The sequence below is a fragment of the Denticeps clupeoides genome, chromosome 9 (assembly GCF_900700375.1).
Source record: "Denticeps clupeoides chromosome 9, fDenClu1.1, whole genome shotgun sequence".
In the NCBI taxonomy this organism is placed as follows: Eukaryota; Metazoa; Chordata; class Actinopteri; order Clupeiformes; family Denticipitidae; genus Denticeps; species Denticeps clupeoides.
Genome location: NC_041715.1, coordinates 8,805,555 through 8,821,005, shown reverse-complemented (window position 1 = coordinate 8,821,005; position 15,451 = coordinate 8,805,555). Strand labels below are relative to the sequence as shown.

The following is a 15,451-nucleotide window of genomic DNA, read 5'->3' as shown; positions in this document are numbered from 1 at the left end:
ACTCAGTATCCATCCCTGGTGACGGCGGGCTACTGAACACACACAAAATACCTTTTCATTATCCCACATACAGCACTGGAGATATACTGTACACTCTGTCATAATGACTCAGTTTTATTAAAAATATATCTTTCAAAATCTCCTAAAAAGTGCCATGTTCGCTTTAGTAACTATACGTTGGAAATATTTATGCAGAGAAGAATATTAGATGTAATGAGCATCTGTGTCCACAAGATTTTGTTACATAAAACCGGAACAACATCTAAAGATAATGAAAATTAGCTAGCAAAAAAAAAAAAAAAAAAGTTAAAATGGACGTAACCTCTTCACCTGCGGCTTTTCGCCCCCCGTCCCTGAACCCCCGTCCCTCGCTCGCCATCACTGCCTGGAGCCGGCGGCTCGCTTCGGATGCGCCGCCGCCGCCCCACTCACCTAACAGCATGACTGGACCATGCGAGGTCTCCGCCGGCCGTCACGGCTGCTGGAGTGGATATGCCCGGCGAACCTCTGCGCTGACCTGGCCACGCGGTGCTCCGCTGCTTCGGTGGCGGTGACAGAGGCGGCGCGAGCGTCTGCGTGCGTGCGTGCGTGCGTGTGTGTGAGAGAGAGAGAGAGAGAGAGAGAGAGAGAGAGAGAGAGTCTGAAACGCCGGAGTCCACCGAGAGACTCCGCCACGAAAAACAAAAGCTGGAGAACGAGTGTTGAGCGAGTGAGGAAGAGGGACGCTGCTGGCGGCTGCAGTGTGTGGCGGCGTGGCGCGGCGTGGCGTGGCGTGGCGTGGCGTGGCGTGGCGTGGCGTGGCGTGGCGTGGCGTGGCGTGGCGGAGAGAGAGAGAGAGAGAGAGAGAGAGCGACAGAATGTTTTAACTAGGTCACAGTGCTGCAATTCTACCGCCGAGGAGCGGAGGGGGGGGGGAGAAAATGAATAAGTACAAATCTCTGAATCGAGTTGGTCGAGCCCTCCTTTATCGGCGGAATCGGTCAGGTTTACGAGCGCCGTGCCGGGCTCTCGTAAACCGGCCCCGGACTCGCCGGCGGAACAATGTTCCCGGGGTGGAACCAGGGAGCGGGAGAGCAAATGTGTGAAATAAACTGAGCCATGATGTAAAGGTGTGAATGTAGGAGAGAGAGAGACCAAGAGCAGGGTGGTACAGCGCCGGCACCCCAAAAACAGTCATAGTTCATAGTTCACACATTTACAGCATTCACCAGACGCCCTTATCCAGAGCGACTTACAATCAGTAGTTACGGGGACAGTCCCCCCCCCCTGGGTTAAGTGTCTTGCTCAGGGACACAATGGTAGTAAGTGGGGTTTGAACCTGGTTCTTATGGTGTGTTACCCACTAGGCCGCTAGCACCCTAGTTCATGGAAAACGGCTTTGGTTTTTACGTTCATTTAATTAAGAAACAGAGTCACACGATTTCAAATTTCGTTTTTTTTTTTTTCTTTGACAAACGTGTTCGGCGTATTGCAGTAGTCAAACAATGCTGATGAACCCAGATCTGACATGGCGAAGATCATAAAACCGCCTCCACAGGCTGGTACAGTATGATGGCTGAGTCGCTTTATGCGCTTCCCTTTACTAAAATTACACACGAATCGCCAGGGATGTAACTCACAATTTCGAGTCGATGCAGCATTACTTATTAATAGCTGCAGTAAAATAACCAATCAAAGCCTCTTGTCTTTTGGCAGGGCAGCGTATGTGCAATAATCAATGTACGTAAAGTGAACAATTGTGGGTGAAATCCAGTATATCACATTATTAGATCAATAAATCAATAAAAACATAAATGCCCAACTTATGAAAGGTAATTTATAGTTATAGAATTTTTTTCAAAAATGTGTTTCTATATTAAATTTTGAAAGTGAAGTGATTGTCACACGTGATACACAGCAGCACAGCACACGGTGCACACAGTGAAATGTGTCCTCTGCATTTAACCCATCACCCTGAGTGAGCAGTGGGCGGCCATGACAGGCGCCCGGGGAGCAGTGTGTGGGGACGGTGCTTTGCTCAGTGGCACCTCAGTGGCACCTCGGCAGATCGGGATTCGAACCCGCAACCTTCCCGATTACGGGGGCCGCTTCCCTTAACCGCTAGGCCACCACTGCCCAAATTTTCCCATACAGCCAATACATCTGACAGCGGCAACAGGGTGGATTCAGCCAAATGAGTGCAAATGACCCAGGGGACGGCGCGGCGCACGCGTACCGGTGGTAGCTACACGCCGGCAACACGATCACCAGAGGCCCGCTGGAGGTGAGCGGCGGCGTCCGTACATCTGCCCGTGCCGATTTCAGCGGCTCAAAGGGCTTCCAAAGCGGCGTCGGGTTCCCTCCGGGGCATTCAGACAGAAATTAAATAGAATGCTGCGCAGATCGTGTTTCCTGACAGAATACTCCTGGCTTGTGACCGGAGCAGGACCCCCCCCCGGTCCAAGAATACAACGGCACACGGAATGTAAATCCCACAGCTTATGGGGTGAAATGAACGAGCCGCGTAGATCATCTTGCGCTCGATTGGGACGAGTCCACAAAAATGTTTATGCCCCCCCCCGAAAAATCCCAATCGCGACCAAATATAGACGGCAGCTCTCGAGTATTCCGCATTAGACGAGAACATGTCCCATCAAGACGATGGCACGCCGACGTCCCACTCAGCACTGACAATTCTCTCATTGTCCATTTCTCAGGAAGCCAATTCTCCGAGCGGCGTTCCTGCCGCCACGCTAAATATTCCCAGCGTTGGTGAGACGCCACGCAGCTGGGAGGGTTATGTGGCCCGCGACTCTGCTAACCCGACCTGTTGATGTGATTTATGTCACGGGGACAGTGCTGTCTGTAACTCGGCAACTGGAGTTTTTCCTGCCGGGGTCTGGTTACTGTCCTGGAGGGCACGGCTTTACAACGCGTAGTGCGCCGGCTACTTCGCCGCCGGAATATAACCTTTCTCTGCTTACAACGAGATGCAAAGCTAAGGAGGAACTATTAATAATCGCACATATCAAGAATTCTTTCCACTCACAATGCAATTCATGCCCGCGTGCTTTCCGAAACCATAAAGCATGATGGGTAGCAGGAATTCACGTTAATCACGTACACTTAGGGTTTGGCTATATATTTTAATATGTAAAATGCATGATTTGGCCTAAATGCAAGTTGTCACTGTAATATATATATATATAAGATGTTATGACTGGGTGAGCTGGCAACAGTCTCATTCCAGATTATTGAACTTTTTTATCGATTAACGTAAAGCGACAAGCGTGTGACTGCTAAGTCAATTATGCCGTCACTCAGCAACTGCTCGGTTTTATTGTCACATCTGCCATTCGTAAATTAGTTTAATTGCGGTATGATGGCAATAATGCACTCAAGGTCTCGCGCGGCCGACTCGTCGCGAGCATCATAACTCAATAAGCAGGGAAATCTACCCATATACCTTCTGTCCCATCGCAACATGGCCGCAGCATCAGGAGTGTCGGCGCTGAATAGACGTTTCAGCCCTGCCAAAGTGGTGGCTCGTCAATTAAACATTGCTGAGCTAAGCAGTCATTTCGCCAAACGTAACTGTCTGGGATAATATAGTACGTGTGAACACGGAGGCATCGGAGTTAAGAACCGCCGCCCACCATGAGCAACCCCAGAGGTCATCGCAGGAGTCATAAATAACTTTCTTTATTCCCAGGGTGTGGGGGTGGGGGTGTCCACAGACAAGGACATGAAGTGGAAGCATGAGACCGCTTGTCTCCGCCCGGACTTTCTGCGAGGAGTCAATTACCCGTGTGTCAAGCGGCCAGATGCAATTAAGATAAAACAGGTGCCTGCAATCCACCCTATAATATCCATTTCAGATTTCCAGGTGCCGTTGCCAAGGAGATTGATGATGCATTTCTGTGTGTGTGTGTGTGTGTGTGTGTGTGCAGTGAGGAAAAGTGCATACATCTGACATTGAAAGTGGCAACACGGGCGAAGACAAAGGAACTAAACTAAATTAAGCAAATGTCCTGAAAATCATGAATTATGAAAGGCATTTCGCTCAGCTGGATGGAAACTGAGTCAAAAGCAAATTCCCGGTTTTTACATGACATTTCCCCAAAACACCTTAGCTGTTATTAAGACCGCTTTGAGGGTTTAACTATGCTTCCCCCAACCCAATTCCAGCTGCTAAAAAGCACTCTGCATACACGTTTAATGATCCAAATACATACCCCCCCCCCACGCGGGGGGGCTGTTTGCTAGTCCACTGCCACTGATGGCGCGGCGCCATCAGGCCGAACGTCGGAACGAGCCAGGTGGAGCGACCTGTCATTAAGCAACGTCCGCCATGCCAGGTATCAGCGGGGCCACATATTTCAACTGTGGGGGGGCGTCGAACGCGAAACAATGACTTCGCCCGTGGCAGGAGGGTTTTTTTCCGTGCTAATGAGCCATTTGAGGACGCTGCCAGCCACGGGCCTGGCAGCGGAGGTTACGCGCCAAGGAACGCACGAAGACTTCTAGTGTACGTCTGATCGAAGTTTCCTGCAGAAAGAGACTTATTTGCCTCTCTTTGAACGTGCGCGGTGCTGTGACAAATCCCGGGAGGAAACGGGACTTTTATTTGTCGATGGATTATGCATTTAATCACAGTTTTGAAGTGTACACCTCAGCGGGGGGTGATTAAATCGCTGCAGAGTTTACCAACGGAAAGAGACATCAGGAATGATGTGATTAGGCGACCGCTAAAAGCCGAATTATGAGACGTGACGCAGCCCAGCGGGTCAACAACCTCACAGCGATTGTGTAGATTTGAACGTAGGAGGTACGTCTAGTCGCTATCTTGCCTAGTCGGTACCTTGAGAAAACAGATTGAGGGCTCTTTGCCGTTGACAGTCTGTTAATTGTGACGTCCTACGTCCCCGCTTGCGCGTTATTGCCCCTAATCCGCTGCGGTTTTGCATCAAACGGCGCCGGGCCCTGTGCAGAGATCCCGGCTGTAAACATCGCATTAATGAACTGCAGCGTGGGGCCACGCTACCTTGGCGGGGAGAACAAAGTCACAGAGTCGCTCTGCGGCGGGATTCTTCCGCACATTAAAGATCAAAACGCGGAGGAATGTGCGCCGCTTGTCCCGCGTCAACTCAATTCCTCGGAATGTCACCGTCTCCACTCATCTTTCATTGGCAACTTTCTTTTTTCTCAGTCGCGCATCTTGCCGTTTTTCACGTCGGCGGTTCTTCCACATGGAGGCACAGGCAGGGCGAGATGTTTCAAAGGCTGGAACGCGGGTGTCCGTGCCAGGATGTGGGCCTGCTCAGATTACTTGAGGGGTATTGCTGTTTGTCATCGTCATCTGAGTGGGGGGACTTCGTGCTGATTGGAATGATCGCCCTGTGTCAGGTGGGGCCCGACTGCTTAATCCCGCTGCGGTTTTTCTTCAGCCAATGGCCGACGTGTCATGCAACACCACCCAGTCAGGTCTGAAAGGAGTGATGAAGATAAGCGGGACATTGGCCACATCGTCTCAATTCGTCCCGACTGAATCAAATTCAGTTTTTATTTGGTGCCATAATTTCACTCCTTAGATGTTTGTAATGCCATTTTATGAAACTGTCTCCTGATCACACCGGTGATTAAAGGGTGGCAACGTGTCTCTGATCCATCTTGTCGCAGTCAGGGCTGGAGCCCATCCCAGCTATCTTCTGCCTCAAGGCAGGATCAACCCCTGGAAAGGAAGAGGCACAGACACGGGGCCAATTTGTCCCTGCCGATTCACCTAACATGCACGCCTTTTTGGATTAAGAACGGGAACTAGAGCGCCCCAATGAAACCCCACATGTGCAACCCCACAAGGCAGCTTTAAGAACAGAGCGATATACCCTGGGATATAGTTAATATAGTTCATTTAGTTCAATGGAAAACCTACACAATGGAAATGCACTGTAAATTGTGGTACTTCGGCCAACTAAAACTTAAAACCATGCCAAAATAATATATATTTTTAAAAACCCTCTCTGAACACACTCCTGCATGGATAGTTCCATTAAAAACATATTACAAATGTGCAAAAACTCCTCCACAGCCAAGACCGTGCTAAAATCTGGTGCGACTATTGTTCAAGCCATTTCTGCAACGGATTTAAGCATCAGCCGCTATGACTTATGGAGTATCAGCGCACCGTATTCCTCAGAAAAGATCCGAGTGGTGACAGCAAGGCCCAGGGAGCACTGGAGGACAGCAAAAAAAAAAAAGTCCGAGGTTCACTATTCCGACTGTATAAAGTGGAACATGATGCAGGGCTGCACGGCTCGTTTAGCTTCAATCTGCCTGACAAACAGAGCCATCACTTCCCATCTGGAGACCCTCCTGCCGACCCGGAGCTGCCAGTTCTGCCGTGTGTACAGCCCCCCCAACGACCCTCTGAAGGCTCCAACAGAACCACAACATGGAATTTGCTGGCATGGGGCCCTCGGTCTCTTCCCCCAGAAACACCTACTTTCTGTAATTAAAATATATTTGTCAAAAATTTGGAACAAATACTGTTGGAAAATAATAATCAATGTGATTGTTAGGGTGGGCAAAAGAGTTTTAAAATTATGTCACAATGTCGAAATTCAATCTCTACCAGCAATCTTAATGTCCTTCTCGACTCACATCACCAATCTTTCCTGCTCATGTAGATTCCTTCTCTCCAATATCAGTCAGATACGCCCTTATCTTTCAACACATCTTTCAGACCCTAGTAATCTCACGACTGGACTACTGTAACTCCCTCCTAGCAGGTCTGCCTCCGACTGCCATCCGGCCTCTACAACTAATACAAAATGCAGCAGCAAGACTGGTCTACAGCTGCCCCCCCACGTCAGATTCAAAATACTGATGCTGGCCTACAAAGCCAAACATGGGTTCTCACCATCCTACCTCACAACCCTTATTACACCTCGCACTGCACCTCGTATACTCCAAGCCTCCAATACTGCTCGTCTGGTCCCTCCATCTCTGAAGGTACAAGGAAGACACTCATCTAGACTCTTCTCTGTCTTGGGCCCTCGGTGGTGGAATGAACTTCCCCTCAAGGTCAGAACAGCTCAGTCGCTGAGAATTTGGTAGCTCAAGACCTTCCTCTTTAGAGATTATTTAGACTGATTTTTTTAGTCTGACTTGTTTACAACACTCTACAACAGAATGAAATAAAATGATTGTATTCATGGTTTTGAGTCCTAGTGAACCAGAACTGATTACTTCACTGATGGTAACGTGAAAGCCCGTTGTAAGTCGCTCTGGATAAGGGCGTCTGCCAAATGCCATAAATTTAAATGTAATGCTGATATATGGAAAATACTACAATAAATACAATGTTTTTTTCAGTGGCTGTGGCCTGCAAGCAGCAGCATTTAATTATTATTACATTTACAGCATTTACCAGACGCCCTTATCCAGGGTGACTTACAATCAGTAGTTACAGGGACAGTCCCCCCCTGGAGCAACGTAGGGTTAAATGTCTTGCTCAGGGACACGATGGTAGTAAGTGGGATTTGAACCTGGGTCTTCTGGTTCATAGGCGAGTGTGTTACCCACTAGGCTACTACCACCCTACTCACCACTCTCAAAACTAAGTTTTAAATCCTTTTTACATCCATTTTTATATCCTTCTACTGATGAAATTTATAACTTGGTTGCACTTCTGGTACTTGATGATCAAGTTCTCCATTTGGTACGACAAATTCTCAGCCTCTAATCAACCATGCTGACTTACCACTCTCGACGTCATATGCATTTGGCCTTTGTTGTTGTGCATGCTAGGGCACGTATATGCAATTATTATTATTACATAATGCTGCGATATGCTGCAATATAAAATATTTATTCAGTAATTTCTGTAATTTATATGTCAAAGTCCTTTATTTATTAATTTTGTTGTTTTGGTATGACTGCATATATGTATTTTTGTCATTTTTATTGTTATTACAAATATTATTGAGCCGTCTGAGTATTGTGACTGCAGAATTTGTTTTTCTGTGCAGCCTCACTGCGTATGACAAGAGCAAAAAACCTACCTGAGGTTGTTCAGATGCAATTATCTTTGATGCTCTGCACTGAATTCCTCACACACATTCCCCCCAAAAAACTCCTGAACGCCACGTGGCAAAAGCTGCACAGGCAGCAGGCTTGTAATTCACCTCTCCGTCTGCCTGAAGCACAGAACCAGACAAACCCAAAATGCTACACAGTTTGCAAGATGGAATATGGATCCCGAGGTCATTTTAATGGCCCCCTGTACCGAGGGTCTAAGAGAGCGTTCCTCGGAAGTGGGCAGAGTTCAAAGCAAAACACCGGAGCGGGCTGTCACTGCGTTTTATCAGACTTACTACACTGCATGTGGGCCTGGAACCTGGCAAGCAAACAGAAACGTGCCAGGAGGGGGGATTTGGCCAAGGGCACTGTTTTAGATCTACACACTAAGCGTGCTAGTGTAAGGCGCCCTGAACTGTGAAGAAGAGAAACTAAATAACCAGAACGTGATCCTTAATGACGCTTAAAAACAGATCTTACGATGGGAGGGGCCCCATGCTGGACAGCTCTCACGCGGGAAATCTGATTGGCCACCCCCACCAGAGCTGTTAATAAGTTCGTCCAATTGGAGTAGCGTTTGAACAATCTGAAACAGATGTTTGCAAGTGTTTCACCGTTTCCATACGTTGACCTCAAGTACGTTGGCGTAGCACCGCTAAGCGACCAGGTCTCCCCTTTTCTCTGAAAATGTAATGTCATGGGCTTCTTAGCCGAATATTCAAGCTAGTAACAAAACAGCCCCAACCACTCTGCACCCATGGAACCTTAGCAAGCACGTGAAAAGCAATTACGTTTCTTTTTACATTTTATACTCTGAGCCCCTGCAACAACAAAAAAGCCAAGGCACTGAAAAAGAGCTTCCAAAAAACAGCGAACTCATTAAAAACAATGCAAAGCTTGACACTATTCTTCGCCTTTGGCTCAAAACCATGCAGGACCATGGATGGATGGGTCTACTTCAAGACAAAGTGCTGTGAGATGGAAAGCAGGTGCTTCCAAGGATGACCTCTTTTTACACGTCCCAGTACTGATTCTAATCTGATCCATGTGTGACACTTATTGAAAGGATGAAAATAAGTACGGGCCTAACGCCTGGATATGTGCTTGAGAGCCAAACGTTACAATCATTTGAACTTTGAGGACTGGCTGTGCCGCAATTTTTTTAACGTGACATCACTCCGAATAACATAGCATTGGGAAATTGATTCCAGATAACCCCCTGAGCGCGAGCTCCAGGTTAAACCATGACTGCTGACTTATTCCAGTGATGTTTCATTTGAACTAAAGAATTTCCTGCCCTACCTCTGCATGCCAAGTGCTGAAAAAGCGGTAGTCCAGCAAAAAATGTGCCATGCAAACCATCAGAGAGTTCAGACCTGGAGGTCTGCCTCCGTTGAGACGGAGTATGAGACTCATTTGCACGTACAGGCGGCAGGCGAAGGTAACTGGCTGATGAAGGAGTGCTGGATAAACCTCCTGCTAGGTGCCATCTCTAGGACTGAACTGTCATGGCACCTGTACAAGTGTCAGGATTATGCACAATTCCCAGAATGCAACTGGATATGGCCCATGGGAACCACAGCCCGGTTTTTCCCGCAGAAGCTGAGTTTAAGTCACCGGGGGCTGACGGCGAGACGATCCACGGCCACTTCAGTCCACTGAGGAAGACTGATGACTGAATGAACAACGTGTCCTCAAAGTGTCTCTTTCTGCATTCGAGGCCGTGGTTAGGAAAGCATTCTTAGGATCTGCCTCCCCGAGATCCGAACCCTGCTGTTCCACGGGCAGTGCTACACACTCCGACTCTGTATTTGTGCCTTTGCTCACGTTTTCACGTTTCAAAAACAAAAGCTTTTAGTGCACAGCGGCCTCGGGAGAGAAGTTCAGGCTGCAAAAAAAAATGATTTTATTACGTAATGGGGAGCGGTGGTGGCGCACATTCGAAGCATTCACCATTCACCTTTTGGGACTTTAATTCCATTGAGAAGTGACAGCTACTAATCTAAAAATGGCAGAGAAATTCACGGTTTTATGCCAAGCCTCCACTGTGTGATAATGCCATTGTCTCCATCCAGGAGACAATGGCTGTCAATCCAGGACAGCTAAGGATGGCACAGAATCGAGTATCAAATGCCGACAACAAAGAAATTATCAGCTGTTGAGATCTACTTTAAATTAAGCCTTTCAAATGGAAAGCGTTTCATTTAAGGGTATGAACGGCAGTAATTCGTCTCATTTTAATCTCTGCCTTATTAAAGACATCAGCTGCTCAATTGCTCAAGAACCAAAAAAATAGATATACTTTTCTGCTATTCTGAACAGCTTCTGGTCACGCGCTCATTCTGAATGTGTCGTAAAATGAACAGTTTTCCTGAAGTTATTCTGAACACAGTTAATGAACAGAGATTAAAAGAAAAAAAGGGGCTAAACGGATATCCCGTACCCGGTGCAGAGAGCACTGGGAATACGTGCAGGTCGCTAATTGAATATGTGTTTTTAAAAAAAAAAAAATCAAATCCTTTATTGCGAACTAAATTTGATTTTGGAACGCAGGCCAGCACAATCACAACTGTGCCAACGAATTCCCCAGAAAATCAGCAGAGCCACTCAAAAGCTCCGAAGGCGGAGAAACGTTTCGAATATATTCTAATTATCCACAGGAGGCTCTCACAAAATCAACAGCATACTTAAACGGCGATACGGTGACGTGTTCCGGGGTTTCAAAAGCACGGCCCCGCAGACAAATCTGACAGCAGCTAAAACACAAACAATGAACGGCTAATATCAGGGCGATTATTTCAAAACAATGACATTATTATTATTATTATTAACAAACAATGACAAGAAAAGAATATCAGATGGTTTAGCAGCGCTGTCACTTTCGTCTATGCTTTACTACAGACTGAACAAGGTTACGACTCTGAGTCTACATCAGCATCTGCACCAGAACTTGAAAGCCACGATTTTACTGGATAAACAATAACCTCACGTCAGCTGGGCCTGCCGAAATCAGAGCTCGCGCTCGGATCACGCTCAACGTCTGCATGAAGCTGTAGGCGTCGCTAATCAATACCATGAAACTTGGTCCAGGGCGTCGGAGGACGTTGACCGGACCCGACGGAGTGACCAAATGCGATGCGACCACAATGCGTTTACCAGAACAAAACACAGTAAAAAGAAAAGAACAGTCACATCAAAAGAGTTTGAACCGAGTAATTGCAAGTTGTAGTTAGCCGCGTGGTCGCGGTAGTTAGCCGCGTGGTCGCGCACCTTCAAGGTTGTGTGTTTGAAACCCAGCTGCGTGCTCTCCCCATGAATTGGTGCAAATTGTGTGTGTGTGTGCACCCTGTGGTGGGCTGGCTCCCTGCCCTGCACCCAGTGTCCCGGGATGGGCTACGGCAGCGTGACCCTGAGGTTGTATCTACATGGTGTTTACTCGGATTTCTTCACTGCCACAATTCCATATTCATCAATGACGATTTAATAGCTTACAAAGCAGAATTAATTCATAGGCCACTATATTGTGAATCAATACGAAATTGGGCAATATAATTATTTCACACACACACACACACACACACACGCACTGTAAACCTTGAAATTTCGATCCTGGATTCCAGCATATTGATGCGTCACATGCTGCACAAAATGCAAATATTATGGAAAGTGATCAAGTTTGCAGATCATCGTCACATTAACATCTATCATCTCTTCTTTTTTTGTTCCTCTTCGAGCTGACGAGGCGGGAAGCTGATAAGCACGGCGAGGTGCGCTTTGGCCTCATCACACCGCCTGCCTGGCATGGCATTTATCAGACGCCCTTATCCAGAGCAACGTACAACGAGTAGTGACAGGGACAGTCCCCCTGGAGACACTCAGGGTTAAGTGTCTTGCTCAGGGACACGATGGTAGTGAAGTTAAAGTGAAGTGATTGTCATTGTGAAACACTGCAGCACAGCACACGGTGACACAACAAAACGTGTCCTCTGCATTTAACCATCACCCTTGGTGAGCATGGGCAGCCATGACAGGTGCCCGGGGAGCAGTGTGTGGGGACGGTGGGAACCTCAGTGGCCACTTCCTTAACCGCTAGGCCACCACTGGCCCACTGGGGGTTTGAACCAGTGTCTTCTGGTCAGTATGATCCCCACTAGGCTACTACCACCACACGTCAAACCAAAACCACGGCACACACGCGTTCATAAATATTACAGAACAGATTCGGCGGGCAGTACACTGGCAGCTAAGGCGGCAATTTCACGGGCCATTAAAAACCGTATCAATAACTGCTCCCCATAGCATAACTAATAAGCTTTTTTCTATCATTACAGTTTATTCATGAGCCGGTGATTAAGGGCTTCAATCTGTTCTTTAGCCCTGCCCAGCTTTGGGCCGTCCTCATTCAACCAAGTATTAATTAACATACGAGCGAAGCAGAGCGCCGCGGTTCCGCAGCTTCCTGGCGACGCGGCGGCGAGGCCGCGAAAGCCAGTTTACGTACATCACGGGGAAAATCACCTCTGCTGGCCACGCTGCAATCCCAAAATCAATTTCGTCCCACTTCAGAGCCACTTACGGCACGGGGGGGTTTTAACGGACGTCAGCAGGTCCGCCACGTCTCGCGTTCCCCTCGGTCACCAAATGTAGAAGATCCGGTGTCGGGGCGGAGGAGGCCGGGGTCAGCGGCGCTGCCCTCCAGTGTAAAAAAAAAAAAAAATAGAAAAGAGAGAGAGAGAGAGAGAGAGAGGCTGTTCTGAAATGCCAAAGCCTGACCCCAACGCCGCCGGCACACATCTCCCCGGGTGGGGGGGGGGCTTATCGATCTCGCACGTTTTGAGGGCAAAGCCGACGGATCTCAGCTCACGTCCTGCTTACACGCGCCTGACAGACTAAAAAGCGCACACATAGACACACATAGACACACATGGACACACGTGGACACACATGGACACACATGGACAAAACCCCAGAATTCAATACCCTATAAAAAAAAAGGCCCCATTATACGGAATTAGGCGGCGGCGATAAATTGCGAGCGTTTCGCGGGCCCTGACAGCGATCGGCCTGAATTAACGCTATAACGCCCTTGGCGTTTCAGTTCAGCGGTCGGCCCCCTCTCTGGGGTGTCATTATGGTGTTTTATCTCAAAGGGACACCTTGCCTCGCTCAATACTGCATCAGCGTTAATGACGGCAAAAGTCCTGCGCAGTCAACCCTTTAGTGACCATTACCATAAAACACAGGGACGGGACACGGGTTCGAGTCGAGGGACAGGAAGGAGGCGGGTATCAAGGTTCGAACCTTGTAAAAAGTACAAGGCACACTTGTCCGACAAGTCCAAACCGGACGTAAATATTCGCAATAAAAAAGGCCTCGCTTCACATGCAAGAGAGGATAAAAATAAAAATGAACTGAAACGGACCTTGCCGAAGAAACGCTAATTTATTGCGACACGTTGGCCAGCATTTACATTCAAAAGCCCAAAAGAGCAAGAAAAAAAAAAAAAAAAAAAAAACCTTCCCCCAGGACGGCCAAAAGTAGAAACACAACACATCTAAAAATACCCCTCGTCCCACCCTCAGCCGTGACCCCGGGGGGGTTCTGGTCCCGGACAGCGCGTCCCCCCGACCGCATCAGCTCCGTCTGCCCCGCGGGGCGCGGGCAACTTTCGCATTTTGCCCGCTTTATTCCACCCAGAGGTGAGGGGGGACCTCAACCTCAAAAAGAGAAGTTCCCCCCTGGGCCGCAGATCACCGGCGACAACGTAACGCGTGCGGAAAGAACCTGGGAACAGAACATAAGAACACGAGTCCCATCACTCACCTCTGCTGAGAAAGCTGCTCCACATTTTCACAGGCGAGAACCAGATTATGGTTATTATTATTATTATTATTATATGTTCTTCTTGTTGGCTTGTTGGCAGGAATAAAAATAAAAGGAGGAGAAACAAGAGAGAGAATCCGAGGGGCGTGCGCGCCTGAAACCGGCTAGACCTCCGTCTCCGCGCTGCGCCTTATCGCCCGCGCGACAACACGCTTTAAGATCAGAGAGCCTCCGCAGCTCCCCAGATGCTGCTTCACCCCCCCCCACCGCCGCCGCCACGGAGATCCCTGACACTCTGGCGGCATTCTGCCGGAGCACCGGCGTGCGCAGGCACCCGTTTGTGAGGCGAGGAGGAGGAGGAGGAGAGGGAGGGAGGGAGAGCGAGGGGGAGCGAGCAAGGTTGAGAGTGGGTGAGAGAGAGAGAGAGAGAGAGGGGTGGGAGTGGGGAACTGGTTCTCATGGTGTTGAATGGACTACATAAAAAATTATTAATAATAATAATAATAATAATAACTAAAAACTCCCTCCCTACGGTGGGACCAAAAACGAATCCGCACATTTCCTACCAAAGGAGATGCCTCAGATCAGGAGGAAGGACAGGAAGGGGTGGGGTGGTAGTAGCCTAGTGGGTAACACACTCGCCTATGAACAAGAAGGCCCAGGTTCAAATCCCACTTACTACCATCGTGTCCCTGAGCAAGACACTTAACCCTGAGTGTCTCCAGGGGGGGGACTGTCCCTGTAACTACTGATTGTAAGTCGCTCTGGATAAGGGCGTCTGGTAAATGCTGTAAATGTAAAATGTAAATGTAAGAAACGTCTGGGACGTCTGGCTTGTACAAACAGTCACTTGTAGATAAATGGGCCATTACAGAGGGGGAACGAAGGCACACTAGTCATGCAATAAAGCCACCGGCGCCGCAGGGCTTCGCAAGTGTCCGTCAACATCTGACCGCTGGGCACGGACAAACTCAACACTCGTAGCCGCTTCCTATGAATTACCGGCCGTTCACGTAGGAATGTTCCCGCTACGTGATGGCATTGGAAGTTAAAATAAGAGCCGCAGACGTATCAGAGGATGCGGCGCGTGTCAGCGAGCCTCGGTGAAGGAAGCGTGATGCGTTGGCTCCTTTCGTTGATGAAATTCCTCACGGTTCAGCCGCTTTTCCCTTATACCGGGGCTTCTTCCATAAAATTTCAACATTGTGACAATGGTCAGTCATCATTTGCCAAAAAGTGAACCTCTAAGCCTTTTATGATCTGTTGACCAAAATCCATTTACTATAAGCCTTAAAAACACCATGTAACCAATATAGCAATTTTGAGCACAAAAGCAATAGACTTTTCCCACAATATTCACATTTTTTGAGACAGATAACATTTACATTTACCAGACTCCCTTATCCAGAGCGACTTACAATCAGTAGTTACGGGGACAGTCCCCCCCCGGAGACACTCAGGGTTAAGTGTCTTGCTCAGGGACACGATGGTAGTAAGTGGGATTTGAACCCGGGTCTTCTGGTTCATAGGCGAGTGTGTTACCCACTAGGCTACTACCACCCTAATAATG

The 15,451-nt window shown here is 48.3% G+C and overlaps 1 protein-coding gene across 4 annotated transcripts in view; it reads right to left on the bottom strand.

Moving 5' to 3' along the window:
* The window catches only part of znf385b (zinc finger protein 385B), a 75,914-nt gene that overhangs the window by 37,549 nt on the left and 22,914 nt on the right, over window positions 1–15,451 (bottom strand). Inside the window, exon 1 of one of the 4 annotated variants that reach the window (XM_028991054.1) lies at window positions 13,882–14,232. The exons of 2 other annotated variants lie outside the window; for them this stretch is intronic. In XM_028991054.1, coding sequence (XP_028846887.1) covers window positions 13,882–13,906 — 25 coding nt within the window. In that variant the 5' untranslated portion in view covers window positions 13,907–14,232. Of the gene's footprint in view, window positions 1–432; window positions 611–13,881; window positions 14,233–15,451 lie in introns of those variants that run through there. One more of the 4 variants, XM_028991055.1, reaches the window with a different exon arrangement.